General features: G+C 45.9%; 1 protein-coding gene across 10 annotated transcripts in view; it reads left to right on the top strand.

Annotated features, from left to right (window-relative positions):
• The window catches only part of RBFOX2 (RNA binding fox-1 homolog 2), a 320956-nt gene that overhangs the window by 285963 nt on the left and 21291 nt on the right, over window positions 1-13702 (top strand). For all 10 annotated transcript variants that reach the window (XM_038756331.1, XM_038756330.1, XM_038756337.1 and 7 more), the window contains exons 5-9: window positions 1827-1919; window positions 4811-4871; window positions 7024-7077; window positions 7203-7295; window positions 9111-9243. In XM_038756331.1, the coding sequence (XP_038612259.1) occupies window positions 1827-1919; window positions 4811-4871; window positions 7024-7077; window positions 7203-7295; window positions 9111-9243 (434 nt within the window). The remainder of the gene's footprint in view (window positions 1-1826; window positions 1920-4810; window positions 4872-7023; window positions 7078-7202; window positions 7296-9110; window positions 9244-13702) is intronic.

Genomic DNA, 13702 nt, shown 5'->3' with positions numbered 1-13702 from the left:
AAGAAATCATATAGTAGCTTAACTCTTCCTTAAAATTTTGAGTTAAACAACCCTTGAATATTTTGCAGTCATGTCCAACAACTTGTTGAAGCAGAAATATCTGGACTCCAGTCTTTCTCTCCTGCCGTGCCAGGCCAGTTTGAATGCTGAGCAGATTGTTCACTCTTTACATCCCAGCAACTCTCTCCTCAGGGTTATTTTTCCCCTTTAATTATTGTAAGGAGGAACGCTAGCAATATGAATAGCAGTATCAGCAGTGGCAGAAGCCAGAGCAGAATCAGCAGTTACAAAGTCAAAACTCCCAGTTGGCCCCCAGGCTTTTAAGGCAGTCAAGACAAATTAGGGCCAGACGAGGCCGTGGATATTCACTGGGAGGTCAGGAGAGGAAGATGCAAAGTCCACCATGAGGCACAATTTTCAGGAACTTACCAGGCCAGGGAGGTGGAGAGATGCAGGAAGAGTAAGCTCATCCTCTAATGATAATAATTATTACAGACCCAGGGGTCAGAAGGACCTGGGTTCCAATTCCAGCTCCACCACGTCTATTCTGTGACCATAGGCAAATGCCTTCACTTCTCCGTGCCTCAGTTCCCTCATCTGTAAAATGGGAGTTAAGACTATAAGCCCCATGTGGGACAGGGACTGTGTCCAACCTGATGATTAGCTTTTATTTGCCTTAGTGCTAAATATAGTTCCTGACAGAGTAATCACTGAACAAATACCATAAAAAAAGGGCAGAGGGGAGGGATCTGTGTCTGCCTGATTATATTGTATCCACCCAGTGCCTAGTACACACTAAGCACTTAACACCACAGTTGTTGTCGTTATTAGATGAGGAAACAGGCACAGAGAAGTGAAGTGACTTGCCTGAGATCCCACAGCAGGCAAGCCACAGAGCCAGAATTAGGACCCAGGTCCTCCCGACCTCTGCTCTTTCTACTGGGCCACACTGCAGATCTAAATCCTCTAAAATTTACAATAAAATTTTCCCAACTGTTTTCCGAAGTTCAGTTGAGTTTTAGCCCCTGAAGTGCCCCCGGTGACCCATTTAGTGTCTTCTCTCTAATCTTGGCAGTTTCGGTAAGATCCATTGACATGCCTTAAAGACATGCAGAAGTTGGAATTGTCGTTTTTTCAGCACATCATCCAGGCATTAGTGTTTAAGCTCTGATTCCAGAATTCTCATTTGTCCTCACGGATTAACAGAGAAATACGAAGCTGGACAAAGTTTGATTCAGATGGTAGGCCGAGTTGATTCAGTGCGGAGAAGAATTCTGCATTGACTGGCCCTCTGTGGATGACTTCATGGATTTGATGTAGAATTTACTGGGGGAGAGTGAGCCGGAAATAGCAGATAGACTCTAAGCTCGTATTTATTTCGATTTTTAAAAAATCCTCTAGCACAATAGACGTGTGTTCAGCATCACAAGAAGACAGATGCACAGTAGCATTTAACGCGTGAGTCGAAAACGGTCAAAGGGCTCTCGGTGGGCTGCCGCTGGCCTTTCGAACTACCGAACTCATTTACCGCGAAGACAATCGAACCGAGTAACTCCGTCCTCTGATTTTGGTCTGGCCTCGATTGCTTTTTTATGATTATTGTTATTCTATATTATTATTACTCTTTTTCTGATTATCAATCTTTATTCTTTTATCAGATTTAATTTTCTTTTATGATACCTGCATGAATCAAAAATGTGACTCCAGGAGAGTATTGCTGAGTTGTGCTGATGTCAATTTCATACTGTGATATTTTTCTCTACCTAGAGATCAGTATTTCAATATAATGATGTGCATGTTTTCCCCCCTTCTCCCGCTGCATGCAGGGATTCGGGTTCGTAACTTTCGAGAATAGTGCTGATGCAGACAGGGCCAGGGAGAAATTACACGGCACCGTGGTAGAGGGCCGTAAAATCGAGGTGCATGTCTTCAATAATTCAATTTCTTCTTTATATTCTTTTTATATATATATATTATTATTTTGTGTCTTGCCTCACTTATTTCACATTTGGAACCCCGTCTTGTGCGTGTGCGTGTGTGTGTTTGTGTCTCTGTGTCCTTCACCTTCCTGCACTGAAATGTATAAAAGTGACCTTCCTCCCCCGCCCCTTCCCAACACCCCTGATTTTTCTTTTTTTGGGTTGATTTGGGATTCTCATTTTGCTTTGTCGATTTTTTTGTTTGTTTATTTCCCCGCCCTCTCCTCCAAAAATTTCACTCTTCTGCCGTCTTGATTTTCCTTTGCTTCAGTTTGCGAGGCTTCGAATTCCCGTTATCAGGCCTGAACAAAACTAACTGGATAAAAGTACTTGTCCGACTTCTAACTCTTGCGGCCCAAGATGAAGCAGGGGCCAGTCAGTATCCTCTCTTTCCTCAGAGGCCAGTTCTCCTCCATATGAGTGTGAGATAACAGGAAGGGAAGGAAATTCCATTGAGAGATGTGGGTGGGAGAGTAAGAGGTGGGAAAGGAGAGCTCCATTCGGTCTCCTGAAATTTCTGGACCAAAAGTGAGAAGAGAACAAAAAGTTCAGTCTTGAAAGTCGAATGACCAAAGGCCCTCACTCTAAGGGCTGACATTGTGGCCGATTAATACTACTATAACTCAGGCTACCACCTGGTGCTCACTAACTTTTTCTCTTCCACCACGGTGAAGGCTAACTGGCCCCTTCTCCCCCTTCCCACCTTACAAAAAAAGAGTTTTAAATATTAAAAAGCCGCCGTTTGGAGTAAGATGTCTGCATATTTTGCTTTTTTTTTTTTTTCCCTTTTCAATGGTTTAGCGTTTAGGGCCCTTGACTTGACTCACTCTTTCCATGGTAACTATACACAATGCTGGCGATGGTACGAGTTGGCGGTAAGTGAAACAAAAAGCGCTAGAGAAGAAGCTTTTTTTAAAAAAAAGAAATTAATTACAAAACAAAATTAAATAAGAAAGAAAAAATCCATCTGCCATCTCACATTAACACTACAAAATGTGATTTGACTTGTTTTCCCCCTCCTTTTCCCTCCTCCTCCCTTTTATTTTCAACGCTGTTGAATAATGCTGCCTGGATTTTGGATGTACATATCGTTGTGTAGCAGTCTGAGCTGTTTGATTACTGACTTCATGGTGATTTTCCCCTCGCACATCTTACTCAGAGTTACTGAACTCCAGTTTGGCTGGTTTTTTCAATGCACTCCCCACTCCCCTCCCCTCCTGTCCTCCCTTGCTCTCTTCCAAATTTATCCCTTGTAGCTGTGATTGTTCTTTCATTTTCTCTCTCCCACTTTTGCTCTTTCTCCTCCCCTTGGCCCGCTGATTCTTGCTCCTCTCTCCTCGTCATCCCTCCCGTTCTCTGACCCCTTCTCCTCCTCTGGTTTTTGTTTTTTTTTTTTTGGTTTGGTTGGTTGGTTTTTTTTTTGGTTTGGTTTTCTCCCCCTGTGTCTCTGTGAAATGCAGCTGTTGGTCTTCTCTTTGCTGACTGGTGGTTTCTGATTGGTTCTGGCCTTTTTTCCTTTAAGTGCTTGTGTTGCACTCTGCTGTAGCAGCTGATTTCAGGCTCTGGCTCCATCTTAACGGTTGTCTGTGAGACCCTCTCTCTCCTCCCTCTCCCCCTCCTCCTAAATTGTTTGTTTTTTTCTTTCTTTCCTTTTATCTCTGTGTGTGTTTTTTTTAACTGCATGTTCTCAGTCTCATCATTGTTGTATCCCATTCTTTCTTTTTCAATGTGAAATGTTTATATGGTTTCCTGGGTCCAACTAGAGTAAATGTAGTTTCAGCTCTCCTCTTCCTGGCACGGGTTTTCACCACTCGATAGATTCCAAAGGGCATTTTGCGTCTTTTGTAGTTTGGCTTCTATTTAACATGGGCCTTCTTGGCTCTCGGAGATCCATTTTGATCCGGTTAACCCAACATAATTTGGTTGAGCTCTGAGCTTCACCCTCCTTGCAATAGCTTTTGAGGCTGCGTCTGACACAGGGCTGCAGTATCTTGGCTTCCAAACCCCATTCATCCTTCCTTTATCGGCACCATCTCTGTAACACCCACTCGCTGTAGCACTGAGAATGCTTGAAATTATTCCAGCTCTGTAATGAGGGTGGAGGGCACCAAAAAACTAAGAGATGCCAACTCTATTTATTCCTATCGTACCCGAATTTTTTTTTTTCCAAGTTAAGTGAATAATCTGATGGACCTGGAAGATTCGAAGTAGACCGGAGGGCTTAAAGCCTTCCAAGTCCAAAGTTCTGTAGAACCATTAATTTGAAATCAGGAACTTTTGCAATCTGACCATTTAACTGTACTCTGCTGTTGGGCTGATGCGGTCAGAGGTGCTCGAAGGGGGCCGTAATTTAATGAAGCGCTCTTAGAAATATTCTTCACCATAAAAATATTCTTCCACCCACGTCTTTCTACTTCTCTCCCTGGATTGCAGAGCATCTTCAGCCCCAGTAGATCTCAGAAAACTTGAGCAAATTTATGCCCTTTTGAGTGGTTTCTTCCCACTGGTGCTCTGGGCATTTCTAATCAGAGTCAGAGAAACTACACCCTACTCTTGTTGGCCTTCTTGTTTAATGAATAATTGAAATGTTACACTTAGATGTACTGCTTTACTATTATTATCATTATTATTATTATTATTATTATTGCCATCTTAATATTTTAAATGGAAAAATCTTGTAGTTGTAATTTGTACTTAATATTTTTACCAAAAAAGCACTTTGCTTTTTTCGCTAAGTAATGTAACAACCGGAGGAGATGTCTTCGCTTTCCCTAACGTGGCTTGTTTCCTTCCCCCCTACGACTCCCCGCCGTCCTCCTTTTTCCACCTAGGTGAATAATGCCACAGCACGTGTGATGACTAATAAGAAGATGGTGACGCCATATGCAAACGGTAAGCGTCTTTGCAGGAGCAGAAAAGCGGTTGGGGTGGAGAGGAGTCAGTTTCGTATGCCAACATTTGGCCTTTTCATGGCCCCTCAAGTAGTTCTCGATTCCCCTGATGTTTGGCTTCTGTTTACTTGATGCGGTCTCCTTTCCAGGATAGCTGTGGCTTCTTTTCTGTCCACATTCCCAAGGGGGCCTAGCTAGATCTCTCACTTCTGAAGGCTGGGAAGGTGGTGGGGGGGCCCCTCATTTTTGGTTCATGTCCCTCTTAGGTACGGATGTGGGCAAGCAGACCGAAAGTGGCCCAGTGTGAGAGCTGTTGAGCAAAAACCTTCCCCTCAAGGCTGCTGTTGGTCCCCAATGGCCATTTTTTCCTATGAGGGAGGAGTTCTCTTCCTTTGTGTCTCCCGTGAGTCTCCATCCAACAGCCCTGGCTTCTCTCCCACTTCTCCCCATTTCTGATTCAGGCAGAACGGGTCCTGAATGTAGCAGATGGGGAATTATCGGCATGGCTAAAGCAGCCTATCCGTCTCTTCGTTAGAACCCATTACCATTCCTCACAGGGCAGGACCTGCAGGGGATAATCCTGGATTCTCAGTGCTATATGAAAAACCTCTTTTCCTGGCATATGCTATATTCCCCCGCTAAATGAAAAACCTCTTTTCCTGGCAATTGGGCACCATCTAATTGCCCTGCGGTTTCTTTCAAATGCTTCTTGTTGGGTGGAAATCTAGTGTTTCGGCAAACACGGATACAGCTCTTACTTCAGTTTAAATTGAGGATAGCCAGCACTGCGTCTTCCTGATGATGCAGGAAGAATAATGTTAGAGCGTGTGGTTAATTGTTGCAAAGTGTGAGTTTATGAGATAGTAACTTCTGAATTAGGTAAATAGCAGAGATGTTTAATTACGCTGAGCAACCCACAAAGCGTACATGAAGAAATGTAAAGGGTTACTTAGCCCAGCTAGGCAAATCGGCTGAAAACTTTTGTAGGTCTATAAATTATACAATATACGCTTAAATTGTAGGCCTATAAATGCCCTGCCCCTACCAGTTTTTTCAGTAGCTCTCCTCATTTCCACCTCCTTAACAACATGGCATAGTGAGTAGAGCGCAGGCCCGGGAATCAGAAGGACCTGGGTTCTAATCCTGGGTCCGCCACTTACCCGCTGCGTGACTTTGGGCAAGCCACCTCATTTCTCATGGCCTCAGTTACCTCAACTGTAAAATGGGGATTGAGACTGTGAGCCCCACATGGGACAGGGACTGTGTCCAACTCGATTTGCTTGTATCCACCCCAACGCTTAGTACAGTGTGCCTGGCACATAGTAAGTGCTTAGCAAATACTACCATTATTGTTAATACCACTACTTCTTATTTACAATCTTAAGAAAATACCTGTAAGCAGATCCACTTAGGGTGCCTCCACAAATAAAATTGTCCTGAAAAATCGAACCAAGATTAGACCATCGAGGAGGTAGAGGATGCTAAATTTTCTCGAGGCCTGGACGAGTACTGTATGGTTCTCTTTTTTTCGGCCAGTTTAGCCTGCCGTACAGCTCAGTGGGAGAGACTTGATTTGTTGAGTGCTTTTACACTGGCACGGAACAATGAGGAAGCAGCTCTCAGAGCCCAGGAGTTGGAGTTAACATTGTCCTATCAAAGTGTCCTCCTTTTCCCGTTCCTGAAAAACAATTAGGGGGGCATCCTTAATCAACAACAGGAACATCTTAGAAATGGGTAGCAGGGTAAACTGGGGTGAGGGGGAAGATCACATGAATTGTACCTGTCCTCGATTGATGCAGGTAGAATTAGAAACCAGGACCACTCAAGAGCAAAGAGCATAGTGAAAACACTTGATGTTTCCTTAGGACAGTGGGGTTAGCTATTAAATGCTGACAATAGTGCTTAGTGTAAAAGGCGTTCCAGTTTTGGTGTATTATAGCAGGTAGCCCCGGTGGATTGCCTCTGGTCTTTCCTTTGGCAATCCGTCTTCCTTTTCTGTCATTATTACCCTCTCTCTAAATCTTAGCATCCTCTGGGAAACAGGCCAGCGGCCAAAACGAAAGCCCCGGGGAATTATCAGACCAGATGACTAGGTGACGTAAATCGTCCCTGTGCCCTTTTCAGTGCTCTCACTGCCGACTTTGCTGTTTCAGGTTGGAAGTTAAGCCCAGTGGTTGGAGCGGTATATGGCCCTGAGTTATATGCAGGTAGGATTTAAGATGACTCTCCCGTCTTTTGCCGTTTAACTTCAGCGGTGTTTGTTGTTTCCCGGTTTTCCTTTATAACTGTGTTTTGCTCTTTTTTGTTTTTCCTTCGCCTTAAACGAAATCAGCATCCAGCTTTCAAGCAGATGTCTCGCTAGGCAATGAAGCCGCTGTGCCCCTTTCAGGAAGGGGGGGTATTAACACTTACATTCCTCTAATCAGTGAGTAGCCCCATTTGACTTGAATATTGTTGTTGATCTGTTAGCTTTCTTTTTTCTATCGGCTGTCTTCCGCAGGGAAGGAGTGTAGCCTAGTGGAAAGAGCCTGGGAGTCAGAGGACCTGGGTTCTCATCCCGGCTCTTCCCCTCATTGGCTGTGTGTCCTTGGCTAAGTCACTTGACTTCTCTGGGCCCTGGTTTCCTCATCTGTAAAATGGATGTTAAGACTGTGAGCCCCACGGAGACTGTAAGCTCGTTGTGGGCACGGAATGCGTCTGTTTATCGTTATATTGTTCTCTCCCAAGTGCTCAGTAAAGTGCTCTGAACAGAGTAAACACTCAATTTATTCATTCAGTCGGTCATATTTATTGAGCGCTTACTGTGTGCAGAGCACTGTACTAAGAGCTTGGGAAGTCCAAGTTGGCAACATACAGAGACGGTCCCTACCCAACAACGAGCTCACAGTCTAGAAGGGGGAGACAGACCACAAAACAAAACACATGGACAGGTGTCACCTTATCAGAATAAATAGAAGTAAAGCTAGATGCACATCATTAACAAAATAAATAGAATAGTAAATATGTACAAGTAAAATAGAGTAATAAATCTTTAGAAAATATGCTCAATAAATACGATTGACTGACTGACATGACCGTGTCTGACCTGATTAGCTTGACTGTACCCCAGTGTTTAGTACAGAGCCTGGCACATAATAAGGTCTTAACAAATATTTAATTGAGATTTTTTTTAAAAAAAGTAGAAGCATTCTTCTTAGCAGTCCACACCACCTGCTTCGATACTGGAGGTGTCCTTACCAAATAGTAAAAAAAAGCCACAAAACAAGCCATGGTTGCCAGGAGATGGTGTGTGTCTGAGCGGGATGGAGGGGACTGTGAGGGGTCATTCATTCATTCAATTGTATTGAGTGCTTACTGTGTGCAGAGCACTGTACTCAGCGCACGGGAAGTACAAGTCAGCAACATATAGAGACGGTCCCTACCCAACAGTGGGCTCACAGTCTAGAAGGAGGAGACAGACAACAAAACAAAACGTGGACAGGTGTCAAGTCGTCAGAACAAATAGAATTAAAGCTAAATGTACATCATTAACAAAATAAATAGAATAGTAAATATGGACAAGTAAAATAGATTAATAAATCTGTACATACATGTATGCAGGTGCTGTGGGGATGGGATGGAGGTAGGGTGGGGGGGAGGAGGAGAGGAGAAAGGGGGCTCAGTCTGGGAAGGCCTCCTGGAGGGGGTGAGCTCTCAGGAGGGCTTTGAAGGGAGGAAGAGAGCTAGCTTGGCGGATGTGCGGAGGGAGGGCATTCCAGGCCAGGGGAAGGACGTGGGCCGGGGTTGAAGGCGGGACAGGCGAGAACGAGGCCCAGTAAAGAGGTTAGCAGCAGAGGAGCAGAGTGTCCAGGCTGTACTGTAGGAGAGAAGGGAGGTGAGGTCGGAGGGGGTGAGGTGATGGAGAGCTTTGAAGCTGTGTGACCTTGGGCAAGTCAGTTCACTTCTGGGGACCTCAGTTACCTCATCTGTAAAATGGAGATTGAGCGTGAGCCGTATGTGGGGCAGGGACTATGTCCAACCTGATACCTTGTATCTACCCCAGTGCTTGGAACATAGCACTTAGCAAGTACCATTATCCAGCATTTAGTACAGTGCCTGGTATTATTATTATCATGTGTCAGAAACACATCGGGGTGGGGGTTGGGGGGAGGTGGGGGTTAGCCAGAAAAGGGTGATGACGTCGTGGGCGCAGTCCGGAAAGAAAAACGAAAACCGAGACCAGTGTCCTGTTTCTCGCCAGTTCCCGGCTTCCCTTACCCAACGGCAGCGACCACGGCAGCGGCGTTCCGAGGGGCCCACCTGCGGGGCCGGGGCCGGACGGTCTACGGTGCGGTCCGAGCGGTGCCGCCCACGGCCATCCCTGCCTACCCAGGGTAAGCACTGGTCTCCCGGAGGGGAAAATCACCTCCCCGCCCAAAAGGTCACAATCCAAGCCTTGGGCCCATACAGCGGAGTACGCCAACCTCAGAATAGAAACTCCGACCCCCTCGTCAGTTTGGTGTTTTGAGCTTCACCTGTATGGTCCGGAGCCCTAGCAGCCGTGGCTGGGGACGCAGGCCACTGTCATCTCATGTCCACTAGCTGTGTGTTGGCATGGAGTTCGCAGCGTTGCACGACTGCCCAGGAGCACTTAACCGGGGAGGACTAAACCGGGAGACTGAGGCTGAGGAGCGAGGCTGCCTCCTCTCTCTCCACTCACCCTTTCGACTCCCCGTTGTGGGGCTGAGGGGCTTGCGTGACAGCAGAACTGGTTACCCACAATGGATTTGCTTTCTCTGGAGGAGATAGTCTGGAAAAATGTTAACCATGAGATCAGGCCAGGACCATTGAAATCAGTGGGAAAATGTGAACTCTGAGATCAGTCAGGACTACTGAAATCAGGGAGAGAGAACGAGGAGGAATTCAACTGGTTTTGCCTGCCGACTGATGGTAAAAGACTAATGTCTGCCGACCATCCTTCGGCCTTTATTTAATTAAAAAAAACAACAACATAGAGGGTGTCTTTTGCAGTAGGAATGTTCCATAGCAACAAACATCCATACTTATTAACTGGGGGAAGAGAATGCAGATTTTCTTTTTTTTCCCTTCCTCAGTTGTTACCAAAAAATGCATCTTTAAAAAATACTCTACATACACAACCTTTCTCTTTCAAATTTATGAAGGGATCGTTTGAGTGGCTCACCTCCTCCCTGTCTCTGAGGACATCCCCAGGCAATCGATCAGTTCCATTTATTGAGCGCTTTCTGTGTGCAGAGCACTTGGGAGAGTCCAATACAACCAGAGTTGGTAGACACGTTCCCCGCCCTCACCAAGCAGCTTCTTGGCCTTATCCCCACTGTTGCTTCGTGGACCAGGTTTAAACGTGGGGCAGCGCATCCGTTACCAGAAGTGTTCTGACAGCAGGATCGACTCGGAAGTCGTGAGCTTACATGTACGTTTTTCAGGGTGCATTCCTAGGCCGATGAAGCCGACGGGGCCAAGCGAGGTTCATCTGGTCTCTGTTGAAAGCATCCCTCCCTCCTGAGTGCTGGACCGAATAGATGTGCTCGTTCAGAGGCGCGTCTCCAGTGAGAATTCACACCGATTATCTTTCTGTGGGGGTTTACGGAAGATCGGTTCCCATGCGCTGCACCATTGCTGTCTACTGACACTTTCAAAGCCTTTCCTCGTTCATCCTGATGCTGACTTTCAACCCGCATCCACCTTCTGTCGAGTTAAAAGTTGGGATACAGTAAGGACCCGGGATGGTTTCTTGGGCAGGATGCTCAAGACTAAAGTATTCAGCCCGGTCGTTTGACAGTCCAACTGGATAGGCAAACTGTACCCCTAGGAAGGTCATTCCTGCCAGGGTAGTTTGCAGTAATTTCAGTACCCATGAGAGAATGCTGCCAACAGCTTGCTGGGGACCAAATCCTTAGTTTTTACCATCGTTCTGAGTCCCAGTTTAAGTGGTCGAACCCACCCCCGTTTGTGCAATTAAGCTGGGGTTTTTTTGGCTTGAGAAGCTGGGCTTCCCCCTTGGGCAATTTGCCTCCGATACATGCTTTTTCTGTCTGCCGACATCACATTGTGGGCAACGCATCTAGCCTCCGATTGCCCACCTTCGCTTTTTAGAAGAAAAGGGGCAAGAAATCAGTCAGTTCTGGGGAGCCAACCTCTGTTCATCTTTCACCCTCTTAAACGAACTTCCTCTTCACGCTCTGGCCCCTGCAAAGCATATACATGCTGAGAATGGCGAGGTCCACCTATAATGATGGCATTTATTAAGCACTTACTATGTGCAAAGCACTGTTCTAAGCGCTGGAGCACTGACCTAGGCCAGGATCCCCAGGGCATCGGGCCACACAAGATCACGTAGCTCTAATACCGCAAACTATCACTGCAGTGTGAACTTGTGGGCGGTTTTAGCGTCTTACACACCCACCATCATCATCATCAATCCTATTTATTGAGCGCTTACTGTGTGCAGAGCACTGTACTAAGCGCTTGGGAAGTACAAGTTGGCAACATATAGAGACAGTCCCTACCAAACAGTGGGCTCACAGCCAACCAGACCCTAAGAGAACAGGCCTGAAGCATCCATGTTCAGTTGGAAGGTGATAGTATCATCCACCGGCTCCATTTCACGCATTTATCCCAAGTAGTCAGTATTCAGGTGTGTTGTCTTTCCTTCCATAAATCAATTGAAACTCATATGCCATCTCAGATCAGGGTTTGAGCGATGAGGGCATCAAAGAACCCACATAGCTTACTTGATGGAATATAACAAACTGGATGGTGGCTCAGCAGGCCTAGACAAAAGGATATTTGGGGGATTGGGATGTTTTGTCCCTGCCACTGCCCCTGGGCCCCCAATTCCTCTCCTCCCCCCACCCTTTACAGGGGCAAACTTTTCTACTCAGGAGTTCTGAATTGTAAGACTACATCAAAAGCCAGTAGTAGTAGAGTTCAGCACACAGTTCAATCAGCAGGAAACATGCTTCTCCAGGAGTCTAAACCCGGCATTGAAAGATTGACTGCTAGTCAACGTTGCTGCCAACTAATAGAATGGAATGTGATGGTGAAAAGTGGGCAGTTCTTTACCAATCAATCAGTGGTATTTACTGAGCGCTTACTAGGAGCAGAAAACCACACCAAGCGCTTGGGAGGCTACCTGTTTACCATGTGACCTTGGGCGAGTCACTCCTCTGTGCCTCAGTTCCCTCATCTATAAAATGGGGGGTTAACATTGTGAGCCCTAGGTGGGACGGGGACAGTGTCCAACCCGATTAGCTTGTATCTACCCCAGCGCTTAGAAAAGTGCTTGACACCTAGTAAGCGCTTCACAAACACCGTCATTATTATTACAACAGAATGGGTAGGCCCAAAATATCTGACCAAGAAAGGTGCCCCTCATGCTTCTGGAAATGAAAGCTCAGCCTCCCAATGTGTTTATAGCCTACAAGGGAAGTTACCGACCAACATCTGGGTGTTCCCTGGCACCTCAAAGCTGTGGGCTCCTCTGTGTCCTAGAAGTAGCTCCGTTTTCGGTTGCTCTTACGGCCATTTGAGAGAAAACCGTGCGGTATTCCATACCTGTTATTTGTCCTATGAAGAAAGTAATAGCGTCCCTCCCTTCAGCCCTTCCCGTCCTCCCCATCCCTACGATTCTACCCTGATCCCCTTTCAGCTGTCCCCCGATAGAGCTTTGGCCGCCCCTAGACCTTTACATTTTCATTTGTTTTCGGAGCCCTTAGAAACTGACATATCCAAAATTGACCGTAGAAAACTTCCAGTAACCCGTCAACACTATGCATTATATCGTTCCTATATCTGGGATCCCCACTGCACTTTTCAATTCTTGGGCCTTGGACCAATCACCTTAACCTTTTTAGCTCATTATCTCTGCTTGTGAAAGCAACGCATTGTGGGTATTTTGGTTTTTGTTGTGGTTTTTTTTTTTTAATTACATTCCTCTGTTTACTTTGGTCCGAATCGATTGACTTGTTTTCCTGAGGTGTCGCATTGGTTCTTTAAGATGCTGAATAATAATACTTGCATGCCTGTGTGATCAGCCAATTCTTATCGCATGTCTAATGGGCAGGGTAAAAACAGGTGATGTATGGATATCAGAAACAACAGTAAGCGATGCAGCTTAAGAACTGCCGATACTGCTCTGAAACGGAAGTGGGAAATGCAATTTCGAAATGCGCCTTGGATATCGCTTAGTACAGTGCCAAGCGCTTAGTACAGTGCTCCGCACACAGCAAGCGCTCACTAAATACGACTGAACGAGTGAATATCAGTCCATCGATTGTGAGATTCTCGGATCTTTGGGCCACATGAAAAAGCACTTGGTTCCGTTATGCAGCCCAAGGATGCTCTACGGCGTTATTTGTCGACTGTTGATCGGAACTCCCTTTACATCAAAGTTCTTTTCCTCTAAGTGTTATTTTTTAACGTTCTTCTAGCACTTGGGTTGTTTTTTTTTTTGTTGTTGCAGTTGTGGATGTGGTTCGTTTTCTGGTTTTAAATCGCAGCCTATGGTAAAAAGCCGTGCTTTCCAAACTCGAATTTCTGGGTCAGAGAGTCAGGTCCTTTTGGGAGTATTTTAATTCCAAAAATGTAGCACCCAGGTTGTTCTCCCAACTTTACCCACCTCTTCCCTTCCCCTCTCCTCCTTGCATGGGTGGCATGAAGCCATTAAACGGGCGTGTGCGTGTGTGTTCACGCTCTCTCACTTGCTCGCTTCCTCCCCAAAGCCCCCAGGTTTACGGATTCATACATCACCTGCCTGTGTAAAGCGCATGTGCATGCTGCCGTCTTCAATAACCGGAATGTGTTTTCTGTTCT

This window comes from Tachyglossus aculeatus, chromosome 14, assembly GCF_015852505.1.
Source record: "Tachyglossus aculeatus isolate mTacAcu1 chromosome 14, mTacAcu1.pri, whole genome shotgun sequence".
In the NCBI taxonomy this organism is placed as follows: Eukaryota; Metazoa; Chordata; class Mammalia; order Monotremata; family Tachyglossidae; genus Tachyglossus; species Tachyglossus aculeatus.
This window is presented reverse-complemented; position numbering and strand designations above follow the sequence as displayed.